Genomic DNA, 12,955 nt, shown 5'->3' with positions numbered 1-12,955 from the left:
TGACTTCAGGTCAAGGACCTTTAGTCTGCCTAAGTCATTTAAGTAACTTAAAAGCACTTTCTGCAAGTACTTTTAAGTCACTTTCTGCAAGTGCTTTTAAAGGTTTAATGACATTCACTTTTACACCACATTCAAAGTCTTTGTCCTGGTCCTTCAAAAGTGTACAAAAAGTTTTAAGTGAAAATTCCATTCCAGTGATCCATGGCAGGTGTTTTTCTCTCACATTTCTAAAGCCTTTTCAACTGCAATGAAAAAAGAAATCTTTGCCTGCGGGTGTCGCTGGTGAGGGATTTTGCCTGTCAATCATCGCCTCTGCTCCGCCCCCCCCAAAGGAAAGGATAGGGGAGGGGAGGGGCGAGGAGGAGAGTGGGCGGGATTAATTGACTGTGACCTCACTGTCGAAGGGCCAAGCTCAGATTAGTTTTCAGCCTAATTATTCAGAAAACCCCAGACCACAGAAAATCCACTGAATGTTCTAAGTTCAGATTTTTTGGGTGTAATTGAGGTCATAAAACCCCAAATAAAACATTGAAAATAAAAAAAGTGAAAATGAATGTCATGATACCTTTAAGTCAACTTTTTTACTTCAGCAGTAATGGTTTTTGAATGTAACAAGCATTCTGATAGGCTGAGAACATTGTCAATAAGGCAGGTGAATCAGCAGTGTTAGGAGAGTAGAGTTAAGCAGATATAAATAAAGGCAGATAAACATGACTCAGGGAAAGAAAAACGTTTTTTCTCATGATTGCCTAAAGTCACCTGGATGACTTAGGCAATCATTAGAAGTTATTTTTTGTTTCTTCTTTCCTGAAAACCTTCACAATATGACTTAGGCAACTATGCTATGAGGCTAACGATATGTCAATGTACAGACAGTGTACAATATCATCAAATGATGGGACAGAATGGAGGCTGTGGAAAATGATGTCTTTTGACCCTTCCTTGTCTACCACTAGATGGCTCCCTTGCATTATGTAAAACAAAGTTTGAACTTGCCACCTGGAAAGGCCTCTGCCATGGTATTAATGGTTATGTCTCATTTGACAATAACATTTATCTTATGAGAGAATTGTTGTGAAAGTGGTGAAAATAAACTGTGGTTCCTCTGTTATCATCATGTAGCCTAGTTAATCGGTTAGCCTAGATGGAAAATGTATAATTTGAAGCATTTATTGTGACTATTTTGTGTTTATCAGAAATCATGAAATAAACAATATACAGTAGGCCTATTAGCTTCCAGGGGCCAAGAGTTCATGCAAGGATATGATGTGAAGTTAAGTTTCTTGTTTGATGAGATGCGGGAGAGAAACGAAACTGAAAGAAGGCGTTTGTGTTGTTTAGGGATCCTCTTAAAACTATTGACAAAATCCGAAAATTAACTTTCATGATTGGTCCCGCTACAAATGGCAAATACATTTCCAGGTGTACAGTAGGCTATGTGAAGAATATCATTGGTTATAACAACACTTATCATTGTTATGAAAATACAGCCGTTTAACTATAGGCCGCATGCTCACTACATAGCTGGCTACAGTGCTGCGATGTTGTCGACGTTCCCTTGGAATTTACAACTAGATGCAACAACATGACTATAATACGTCATATTATTTGCTTCAGAATCAGAAACCTATGAAGCTCCTGTGATAGTGGTCGATGCCAGCTCAGCTGTCAGCGTCTGTATCCAGAGAAAGCTATTGCGAAGGTACTTTTAATTATCATGATCACTGTTTTATTTTTAACTATAACTTCTCTCCAGCCTAGCTATTATTGTACCAACAATATGTATAAACCATAGAGTTATATGTATAAACTGCTCTTGTTTACAGTGAGTCTGGCACGTTAGCTAATTCATAATTACTGAATTGAATTCTGCACAGGAGCAATTTATAACTATTAATAATCTGTAAATGGTTTTGCTGGGGAACTTAAAGGTACAGTAGGTAAGTGATATGTTTTGACTAAAACAAAACAGTTTTTCGTTAAAAGGTTAAAGCTATATATTATGTTCGTAGCTTAATCATTGCTATAGACTAGAGTGTTTGTTACAGGGGTCTCCCTGTCTCACCATACACAGAAAATACATTTTCAGGTGGGTTGCATAATTTCAGCCAAACAGGAGAGACTACGCATTTATCAGCTTCATTTTTTATAGTGTTGCAGTTCCAATTTTGTCTGCTCACTTCCAATTTCCGTGTTTAATCTTTAACCTGTCTGACTTCTCTATCCTGATTGGATAAAATTGGTAGGCTATCCCAAACATTTTCTGAAGACCTGGAGAGATATGGAGACTCCTTTTACTGAACAAACACTATAGCAATGAGCACTATCAGAATATAGAGCTATTTAGCACTTATTTTATCCAAAGAAAATCACTTACCCTACCTTTAAACAGAAACTTCTCTTCAACAAACAGGGTGGTACAGAAGAATATTGTCCATTATGCAACTCCCAATTTAAATGTCTGTGAGATGGTGCTGTATAATATGCTGTTAAATACAGTGTGTATAAGTGAACCTCAGCCTGGACAGGGCACTTCCTTTAGTTACAATTAAACGGTTGTATGACTGTGTGCACAGATATTAGGTGGAGTACCAGGAACTCCCCACAGAGACACCTGATGGACCAGGGGACTGAGGATAGTGATATCCACAGTGCCCATGGATCCCAGAAAGGTACAATACATAAGGTGGATGTCGCAACCAAAAGACCCAGGACAAGGCAAAAGATGGAGGTAACCGTATAAAGGAGTATAGTAAAACGGCTTATATTTGTCAATTTATAACTATTACAAATATATGTATTGTAATGTTGTTAGACCTATGTCTTCTTTTCCATTCACAAGACAAACAACATGTTAACATTACTCTGTCTCAGTGAAGATTAAGTTGCTACATTTACATCTCCAGTGGTATAAAGTAACTAAGTACATTTACTCAAGTACTGTACTTAAAGGGATACTTCACTTTCACATAAAATAAACATTAAAAAAATATATTAAAAAAAAATGAAAGAAGTTATGGCAAAATAAAGGCCCCCTCACACATTAGTAGGACACTCTAATGCGTGAGGGGGCCATGAATTTTCCATTACTTTTTTCATTTATTTTTAATATATTTTTTAAATGTTTCCCCCCGCCGAAAGTGAAGTATCCCTTTAAGTACAATTTTGAGGTACTTTTACTTAACTGGAGTATTTCCAATTTTCAGTACTTTTACTTCTACTCCACTACATCTCAGAGTATTATACTTTTACTCCACTACAATTATTTGACAATTTTAATTACTAGTTACTTTTTAGATTTAGATTATTATAACAAAACATACATTAACCAGCTCTGAATACATTTCGGCCATTCGAAAATAGCCGATCTACAAGCTCACAATGCATCGTGATGTGACCCATTGTGAGCTTGTAGATCTGCTATTTTTAAAAGATTTTTATACATTTTATACATTTGAAAACTTGTGAATTGGGACATTCTGCATAATGAGTACTTTCTACTTTTGGTACTTTAAGTACATTTTGATACCAATACTTTTGTTCTTTTACTCAAGTCAATTTTGATTACGGGACTTTAACTTATAACAGGGTATTTCTACTTGCAGTATTGATACTTTTACTTAAGTAAAAAAAAGTGTGTACTTTCCACCACTTTACATCTCTTTCAGGGACAAGAACAAGGTCATCCCTCCAGGAAAGTTCAAGATATGAAAAAGAAGAGGCACCGCAACAGAAAGAAAAAGAAAGGCTTGAGCTGCCAGGGAGACGGGGATTTCCAAAGCCTTCCTGCACCTCAGAACACAGAACAGGCCAACATGGCAACCCAAATTGATAAAACCCAAGACTCTACGGGAGCAGAACCTCAACAGGATGACCGCCAAGCTGAAACCAGTCAACCACAGCCTCCAAAAGAACACTCCATCGACACTCTGCATCGCAAAGATCTAGAAATGGTGCAAGGCCAGACGCAAACAAGGAAGTGTAAAGGCAGGAACAGAGCTACACAGACCCCCAAAGTGGTGCAGAGCACGCAGGAGACCCAGACAGAACCTGCTGACGTCTCTAGGCCACATGAGGAGGGCACTGAAAACACACAGCCTTGCCAACATCATCAACTATCTGCTCAAAATCAACCACAGCAACTTGACAACACTATCAAGACTCAGCCAATAGAACATGACCACACGGATGATATCCAGCCAGGTGACCAGTCTCATTCCTCCCAGCCCAAATGTGATGCTTCTCCAGGTAGTAAAGGGGTAGCGTCTGATTCTGCCGTGGAGGAGAACGCAAACCTCAAGGAGGAGAAGAGTAAAGAGGCTGATCCTTATGTAGAAATTCCCAGCAGTGCCACAGAGCCGCAGTTAAAAGAAGGTGCCAAAACGATGTCATACGCCAACGCAGTGAGTGGAAATAAAGAAGATGGTGAGATGGGGTCAAGGATGTCAGCCACCCTGAAAACGGATCAAAGGCAAAGCACCAAGACATCGCAGAGCCAGGTTAATCGGTAAAGCTAGCGTAAAAATGTGATAATCATCCCATACTATGACTATCTTTAGATTTACCATAACATTTCATGTGCAGTGTGAACTTAAGTTTTTCTCTCCATAGTAATCATACACCAGTGAGAGGTCCGCCTGGAGTTCCCATGTTCACCTTTCACATCTACGCTGTGTTAGACAAAAAGTTTAAATTCAACCAAGTACATGACGATATGCTGCTGTGTCATGCAAACGGATCTTTACAACTTGAAAGGACACATTTTGTGTGAGTTAAAGTTTATATTTAGTTCATGATAGCCAAATCAGTCATCGACATATACTAAGAAACGAAACATTTTCTCCATATAATATTTTACCTACACAGCGGCCTCCATCAACAAGGCTATTTGATAGAAGCAAGACTTTCCATAGAGGAAAGTGCCCTAACCCAAATCAGAGGACAGCGACTCGTCTACAGATATGCTGTTCAACAACGACAGAAAGAGATTCCAGAGATTGCCACAAGGCATGTTATAATTCCATGGGAATCTCAAATTACAGGTAAGCATACAAGTAATTTAACCACCGTTTTGCTCATTCAAAACACATTCAGAATGACCTATTCTGATAATCTACTAATAGAATAATTCCTCTGAAGAGTCTTAAATAATTTAAATCAATATGACTTTTAGTCCCATTATCCTAGTTTAGTGGGGTTGGGTTAAAGTGATGTGGTTTCAAATCCCGATCCCAATTATTTTATGCCTGATGTAAAGCACTTTTAATTGCCTTTGAGTATGAATCACAAATAAACTTGCCTTGCCTTAACATGCCCTTTTTTCTGTCTAGAGCTTCACCTTTATGAAGGCTACATTGGTCGTGCTGATCATGGGTCTATGCTCAGTTGGGTTGGAACTATGTTTGGCTGGAAGAAATCAAAGGCTTTGGAGATTTCAGAAGCCTGGCAAATGTCAGCCAATGACCTGCTGGATAGAATGTTCCAGGAATGGTCCCCATCCAACAAAGAGAACACTCTGGTCTTGGGCCAGAACCTGACACATTTCATGACCAGTTTCATATCTGCTCCTCAAATGGTGTATTACCCAGATAATTCACAGCCACAGATGATCAAGGTTGGTATAACTGCTTCAGAAGTATTAGTGGGTATGACTTCACTTTAACTCAATAGTAGACAAATCTACTGTATAGATATGAAGTAGCTTTTGTGCTTTCTTAGATTTGCACTGATAGTAGTGATATTGCCTAAGAGGCAAACGTCAGGGTCTAACAGGAAGGGAGCATCTGTAATTTTAGGCAGTGTGTCACAGATATCATACCAGAATGTTTTAACCTTTATACATTGCCACGTACAATGCAAAAAGGAGCATTCTTCTCTACCACAGATTTGTATCCATGCAACAAAGTTGGTGGAGAAAATTATAATGAGTCAGTCTATATCTGGAATTAATTGTACAGTAGCAGATAGGCTATCATGACACAAATCAAGCCACAACCCTTCATCAATTTTAATATTTTAAATCTGATTAAAATCTCACCTTTCTCTGGATTTGTGTATGGCCATTGATTCAATAATTAAAGGTACATTTTGGAAATTAATCTATATGAACCTTGACCATCATGTAACAAATTCTCCACATCAGCAGTAACCACAGGTAAAGTCATCTCCACCCCAGAGTATTTCTGAGGTAAAGTTGACTGGGTTCCCCAGGGCTCTGCTAGTATTTCCCTCTATGCCAAATCTCTTTGCTGAAGATTGATCAGCAGTGCTAAGCTTGTAGATCAGCTCTTTTTGCCCAATGTTCACCCAGAATAGGGGCACTAGGATTCATATGGTTAAATATGTTGATTATATATATTACTCAATCTTCAGTTGACAGTGCTGGTTTTTATTCTAAGTATTCTATTTTATTTGACAGGTGTCAGACCTCATTTCAGAGCGTTTACTACACATCTTAAAAGGAGACACTCAGGACAAAACATCAAGAAACTGGACCAGAACCAATCCTGTTGTGTTGGGCTTGTCTGTGTTCATGTTGACCAGACACTGCAAAATAGATCTTGGAGAGAAGGGCTGGGCTGAGCTTTGTCACCTTCTGTCATCAGACACTGCACTGGACAACAACCTGGAAGGGTTACGCGATGTCTTCCCCAGTCCACATTTGTACGTTTTGCAAAAGCATCAAGTTGTTATTTTCTTGATAATACTACTTCTACTACTTCTACTTAATGATAAATAATGGTAAAAATACTAATAATCTATATGAATATTGTACATCAGAAATACTCACACAAAATGCTCTTTCTTCAGCACTGTGCTTGGCCTGATAAACCACTGTGCACAGCAACGGGTTCCAGAGCTTGTCCTGCTCATTCCCCTTCTGCACAAAGTCCGACAGCCAGGGGCGGACGCTGCTAGAGTTGGCCCAACTGTGGAGGAGGAGAACTGGTCTGGACTGGGCGCCGTCAAATTTATGAACTTTAGAGAGAATATCCGAAGCTATTCCGACAAAAGAAAGTGAGTCCATCTCTCCTTTTAGCTATCATTTCCTGAAATGGTGGTCTATACTGGATATCAGTTACGTTGTTTTAAAATTTATGTATTTATTTCATTGTTTTTTTGTTTTTTTTTACAGGACAATGCTGACGTTGATCCAGAAACACATGTCTGTGGCTAAAGAGATGCCCCTGGTTCTGGAAGGATGGTTGTCCCTGGTAGCACTTGAGGACATTCCAGAATTCTCCTCTCTGACTGGGGTACATCCGGGACACTTGATCCAGAGTCTGCTATATAGGGTCCGAAACTACGAGTCTGTGAATAGCAACAGAACGCAACAGAACGTGGAGGTAATTGATGTACAAAATGTCAGTTGTTTCACTTTTAAAACATATTTTATTGTCAAGATGTTCAACATCGACAACTTGTTTCCCAACACGCAGCATACTGAGAAGATTTTGAGCCATATACTCATGAACGTTGAAAAACAAAAAGAAAGGTAATTATATCTGTTTTGTAATTATTACCGATGTTATCACAAAGACAATCTTGCACTCAATTTACACTATACAACTGTCTATAGGATGATAGAATCTGGAAACTTGGAGTCGTTGTTCTTGACTAGCATCGGCGTGGCCAGGAGCACATGCAGCATGGTGCGACATGTCCCAGGGTACAAGACCGCTGTGCTGTCCTACCAGTTAGTGCTGACGTTGGCAGAGATGCTGGATGTTGCACTCAGCAAAGAGGTATGAAATGCATGGCTACAGTATGTGTGAGGTAAGGTCAGTCTGTGTTTGTTTTGACCACAGAACTTCATTTCACTGCATTTTGTTTGTGCTCAACAGTCCAAGGAAGACAAGACCTCCAAGGAGCGACTGTTTGATAAGGTTGGAAACGTACAGCAGATGATAAGTGAATGGAAAGATAGGCTGTTCCGCAATCCACTTCAAATCCAGTTCAACTCTCTAAGCTACCCCAAAGAAATTGAGGTACATTCCATACATTTACATAATCTTGACCAACAATTATTGTCTTAATGTGTGTCATTTGTATTACTGCCTTTGTGTTATTGCTCACAATATAGATTGCAAGTCATTCAAATTCTGCTTTGTTGTATTGCTACTGTAGGTTTGGGATTCACTACTGAAGGTGGAGTGTTCTATTCAGGAGGTACTGGTCCAGTGGAGATTAGGTGTGCAGAAGGACCTGAGGAAGAGGATTTCCTTGGTATGGACCGCATTCATGTATTAACACCCATATTTGCATGTACATATGAACACATGCACACGCACGCACGCACGTACGCACGCACGCAAGTACGTATGCACGCACACAAACACTAACACTAACACGCACACACACGCACACGCACACACACACGCACACGCACACACGCACACACACACACATACACACAGCACATTGAGTTTTCTGGTTTTCTCTACAGGACACTGATGTGAATAAAGTCATAGTGTGTTGCCATGAGTCGTCCATGGGGGCCATAAAGAAAAGCCATGATATGTTACAGATGTGTTTCCATGAGCTCTGTCAGACTGCTATCAAGGACATCTGCCAGGTAAATGGTTTATAAAATATACACGGTTAACTTGCCAGTCTCTAGAATGCTTAGAGAGAATAACAAAATAATTTGGTGCACTGTTCAGCACAAGCATGGCCTACTGTCAGGCATTTAGCAGATCCACTTGACTTGCAAGGGTTAATGTTTGCTTGAGGGTTAGTTTCTCCTGCCCTCTGTAAATGTTCCTTTCGATATCTGACTTTGTACTAATCACTCTGTAGTCAGATTGGTCAACATTAAGAGGACTGATCTAACTGATAACATGTATGTATTTTCAGAGAGGGGAGGAGGGAGACCTGATGCGGGCACTGACCTCCAAAGTGAAGGATCCTCCCTGCGCCATCATATCCTCCATTGTGGTCGAGTCAGCAGCACGGTTTGAAAACAACCTTGTGTTCCTGCTGCTTAAACCACAGTCTGCCATCAACCACCTTCTTTCTCATGGTATGTTACTGTAGTTGTGGCTTTTTATTGTCTCCGCCAGGCCGAAAGGCATGGCGAGAGAGTATGTTTTACCCTCCGTCCGTCCGTGTGTGTGTGTGTGTGTGTGTGTGTGTGTGTGTGTGTCCGTCCGTCTGTGACCAGCTAATCTCCGCCACCGTTGGCTTGATCGCAGCGAAACTGTGCACACACACTCCCTGGATGCCAATTCCGAACTTTTGCCCCAAATCTTTCACATGGGCCTTTTATAGCGCCACCAGGAGGCCAATTTGTGCAAAACATATTTTTTGACAGTCCTCCTAGAGATTTTGTCCAAAAATCTCGCAAATCGGTACACAGTATCTCTATAGTCATTAAACACAACGTGTCTTTCAGATTTTTCATATTTCATCCTGATTGGCTAAAAATGGCTTCCAAAGTTTGCAGGAGTGCCCCGTTTTCAACAAAATGCCTGAAATCATGAACACAGCATGCAATTTCCGTGAAATTTTGCACGCTTATTTCCACTATGCCGAAGAAGAAATTCCACTTGAACATTTTCAAATCAGCCTCATGGTGGCGCTATAACAGGCAGATTCATGTTTTTAACTATAACTGCACCGATCTGTGTAAAACTTTGTATGCGCACTCCCTAGAGGTCAAGGAAAAACCTTTGCCCTGCATTTTTAATATTTGCCTTTTATAGCGCCACCAGGAGGCCGACTTATGTAAAACACATTTTTTTATATTACTCCTTCCGATTTTATCCAAATTTCACGCAAATCGGTACACATGATCTCCATAGTCATGTGATCAAGACGGATGTGTTTGATTTTTCATATTCCATCCTCATTGGCTAAGATTGACATCTAAAGTTTGCAGTAGTGGCTTGTTTTTAACAAAATCGTGAACGCACCGTCCGATTGTGGTCAAACTTTGCACGCATATTCACACTATGTTGAGGAACAAATGCCACCCTTTTAACATTGGCCTGTTATAGCGCCACCAACAGGGCTAATTTAGCAAAACATTTTGTTTTGCACAAAATGCCTCAAACCATGAATGCAGTGTCCGATTGCCGTGCAAGGCCTAAGAACAAATGGCACCCTTTAAACATTGGCCTATTATAGCGCCACCAGGAGGCCACAATAACCTACCTGACCTGGCGGAGACCTGTGCTCCGAGGAGCACTTTTTCTAGTTTATTTTCAGTTTTCTTTAATTTTACAATGTTCATGATTATGTGACTTTTCCTGGTGCAGTGGATTCGAAGGAGCTGCAGTTGGATGAAGCAGCTCTCCAGGTGGTCCAAGACTGTCAAAGTACACTGGTACGCCTGGTGGAGTCACTACTTCAAGGCCATGTGCCGCTGGGACATCTGCAGACCACACTGAACTGCAAAGAACAGTTTAAGAAACTTTACAGGCAGTGTAAGAAACCTCACCTTCATTTTTTAAATGCACATGTGTGACTATGAAAAATGTACTGTTAAATAGACTTTAGAATTATTATTTATTATAATTAATTAATGATTCATGATGAATTAATGATTAATGATGATTAATAATTAATAACATTGTTTAAAATGATTAATGTTGTTTTTTTAATTCCATTTTATTGATTAATATTGTTTTTCCTTCATTTTGTCCTCTTCAGATAGGAAACATAATAAGGCCATCCCTTTTGATGCTGATGGTATTCTGGTTCAAAGAGAAACAGATTTAGAAGCTTTCAATCAACAAAAGCAACACGTGGACACGCTGATCAAGATGATAGGGAAGGTCACAGACTGTATCACAGGTGAGGTCCATTTAAGAAATCCTTGGTAGTTTCCTCAACAATGTCTGAAATCACATTAAACAGAATGTTTGCAAAGTGCTGGCCTCTGTATTGATACAGGCTTATAGTTGTACTGGTGTTCTAGTAACAGGATTTTTGTATCACCAGTTGCTGAGATGTCCACGCTTGAGGACCAACACAGACAAGATCTACAGTTAGTACATTTGAACAAACTGGTGAAGGTTCAAACATTTACATTACCTGGGACAACTCCTGGACAGATCCTCTGGTACAACACAAACCAGCAGGTTCTGCAAATGGCCAATATCATGCATGTGCTGAGTCACAGTAACCTGATTCTCAACTTATGGGTCAAGGGTGCAATGGAGGCAGCTTCGATAATGCAGCCCAGCACAGTACCTGTTCCAGTAACCTTAAAATGGGTCCATGACTCAATCTGGGAACCACTACTGAGAGAGTACTGTGAGCTCAGTCACAACATTGCCATTGCACACATCACTTTCAAGGAGCTCGATCAGGTTTTGGTGGACATAGGGGACCAGGGAGATGGGACACTGATGAAGAAAGAGCTGGATCTGATGGCTAAGATGTTAAGGGAGTATTGTGAGCAGATTAGCCTCGAAGACAACTGGGTCCAGTTGAGGACCCGTCAAATCCAGAATTATCGACAGCTCCACGAGGCAGCAGCCTCAGCAAGTGCAGTGTTAAGAATTCAAGCCGAAATGGAGCTTTCTGGGGACTTCAGTGAAATCTACATACTCGCTCAACTGGTAATCGTGGTATACTTGCACGTCAACCCAGTCATGATCATATTGTTAGGCATATCGTTTTCTCACCATATAATATGCTTTTTAACAGAAAGAAGACAGTTTCAAGCAGAGGGTTCTTGGTTCCCTCACTGGTGACTTTATCCGTGCCAAGGAGCTGTCCACGGTCACCATGGAAAACACTGCATGTCTGGAAGAATTCCTAAAAAGTCAAACTCTTGTCAGCTGGGTCAAAAATAACCTTGAGAGTAAGATATTTATAAATATATGTAGTATGTTGTTTTTTTAAGTCACATTTTAAGCTCATAACGTGTTTCAATGTGGCACATTGGCTATTGAAATGAAATTAATTCCAAGATTTTGAATTTAGGAAAAGTTAGGAAAGATTTTGCTTATGCTCAAAATAGGGTTAATGTAGTTAAAGTAATTTCAACCATATCTCCATTACCGGTCCTCATTAATGGTCACTATAATATAGTGTAGTGTATGAATATAGTGAGCATTATAGTGAGCATTATAATAATAAGATAACATCATATTATGATGGTATTATTGAAGGAGATGCCTTCCTGCTCTGTCGGCTACTGTATCTTTTCGTTCCCTCAACAGATATGGGAGATGTGAAGGTTTTCGTTGAGCTGGCCTCCATATCGGCTGGAGAGAATGACACAGAGATAGACCAAGTAGCCTGCTTCCATGATGCAGTGATGGGCTACAGCCCCCTTCTCTACTCTCTCTCCCCCACTGCTGGTTTTGACCAGTTCATGATCTGTGCCAGGCAGGTGTGGGACACACAACGCAGGGATGAGAAACTACCAGACAAATTGGTATGTGTTTCTTCTTCATTTTTGTTTCCAGTCCAAAGTGCCGATGCTGTGGAGGGGTGACACTTCTGATGCTTCTTGTTTTGCTATCCAGAGGGATTCTACTCGTTTGCTGAGCTGGTTGAAGGGCCTGAAGGAGATGCATGGTTCTGTGGAGCAGTCCTCTCTCTCCCTGGCTTCTGACATTAATGCCCAAGGGGTCTACCACATAGGACATTCTGAGGGAAAAGTAAAGAAGGTAAATAATGATGATTAAAATCTTCGGTCAGCATGGTCTGTGTAAGCCATTTATATCTGGCTTCACACAATTGTGATACAAATATTTTAGTTTGATCTACCCAAATCAAGAAATAGAAATTCTGAGACCCACGGCTGATTTTATGATAAATTGTGTTATCTGCATTTTTGCAGAGATGTCTGCAGAGCCTCCTTCTAGTCACAGTGGAAAAAGACCACGAGCAGAAGAGCTACAGACTTGCTGACCTGTTAGAGCTACGGAACAAACTCATGCTCATGTCATCTAAAGGAGAACACGGAAAAGAGCAAGTCAATAGGTTCACACAGGTC

The 12,955-nt window shown here is 40.3% G+C and overlaps 1 protein-coding gene across 1 annotated transcript in view; it reads left to right on the top strand.

The window, feature by feature from the left end:
• The first annotated feature begins 1,634 nt into the window (after positions 1–1,634).
• The window catches only part of rnf213b (ring finger protein 213b), a 44,812-nt gene continuing 33,491 nt past the window's right edge, over positions 1,635–12,955 (top strand). The window contains exons 1-22 of the mRNA XM_080454437.1: positions 1,635–1,702; positions 2,577–2,731; positions 3,669–4,507; positions 4,612–4,767; positions 4,867–5,042; positions 5,331–5,614; positions 6,419–6,663; positions 6,811–7,017; positions 7,136–7,346; positions 7,440–7,495; positions 7,580–7,745; positions 7,845–7,988; positions 8,128–8,226; positions 8,447–8,575; positions 8,857–9,022; positions 10,260–10,427; positions 10,654–10,797; positions 10,945–11,567; positions 11,656–11,812; positions 12,174–12,391; positions 12,483–12,626; positions 12,800–12,952. Coding sequence (XP_080310563.1) covers positions 1,654–1,702; positions 2,577–2,731; positions 3,669–4,507; positions 4,612–4,767; positions 4,867–5,042; positions 5,331–5,614; positions 6,419–6,663; positions 6,811–7,017; positions 7,136–7,346; positions 7,440–7,495; positions 7,580–7,745; positions 7,845–7,988; positions 8,128–8,226; positions 8,447–8,575; positions 8,857–9,022; positions 10,260–10,427; positions 10,654–10,797; positions 10,945–11,567; positions 11,656–11,812; positions 12,174–12,391; positions 12,483–12,626; positions 12,800–12,952 — 4,689 coding nt within the window. The 5' untranslated portion in view covers positions 1,635–1,653. The remainder of the gene's footprint in view (positions 1,703–2,576; positions 2,732–3,668; positions 4,508–4,611; positions 4,768–4,866; positions 5,043–5,330; positions 5,615–6,418; positions 6,664–6,810; positions 7,018–7,135; positions 7,347–7,439; positions 7,496–7,579; positions 7,746–7,844; positions 7,989–8,127; positions 8,227–8,446; positions 8,576–8,856; positions 9,023–10,259; positions 10,428–10,653; positions 10,798–10,944; positions 11,568–11,655; positions 11,813–12,173; positions 12,392–12,482; positions 12,627–12,799; positions 12,953–12,955) is intronic.

The sequence above is a fragment of the Gymnoscopelus braueri genome (assembly GCF_963280865.1).
Source record: "Gymnoscopelus braueri genome assembly, chromosome: 17".
NCBI classification, from domain to species: domain Eukaryota; kingdom Metazoa; phylum Chordata; class Actinopteri; order Myctophiformes; family Myctophidae; genus Gymnoscopelus; species Gymnoscopelus braueri.
The sequence above is the reverse complement of the archived record's forward strand: the minus strand, read 5'-3'. Positions and strand labels throughout refer to the sequence as shown.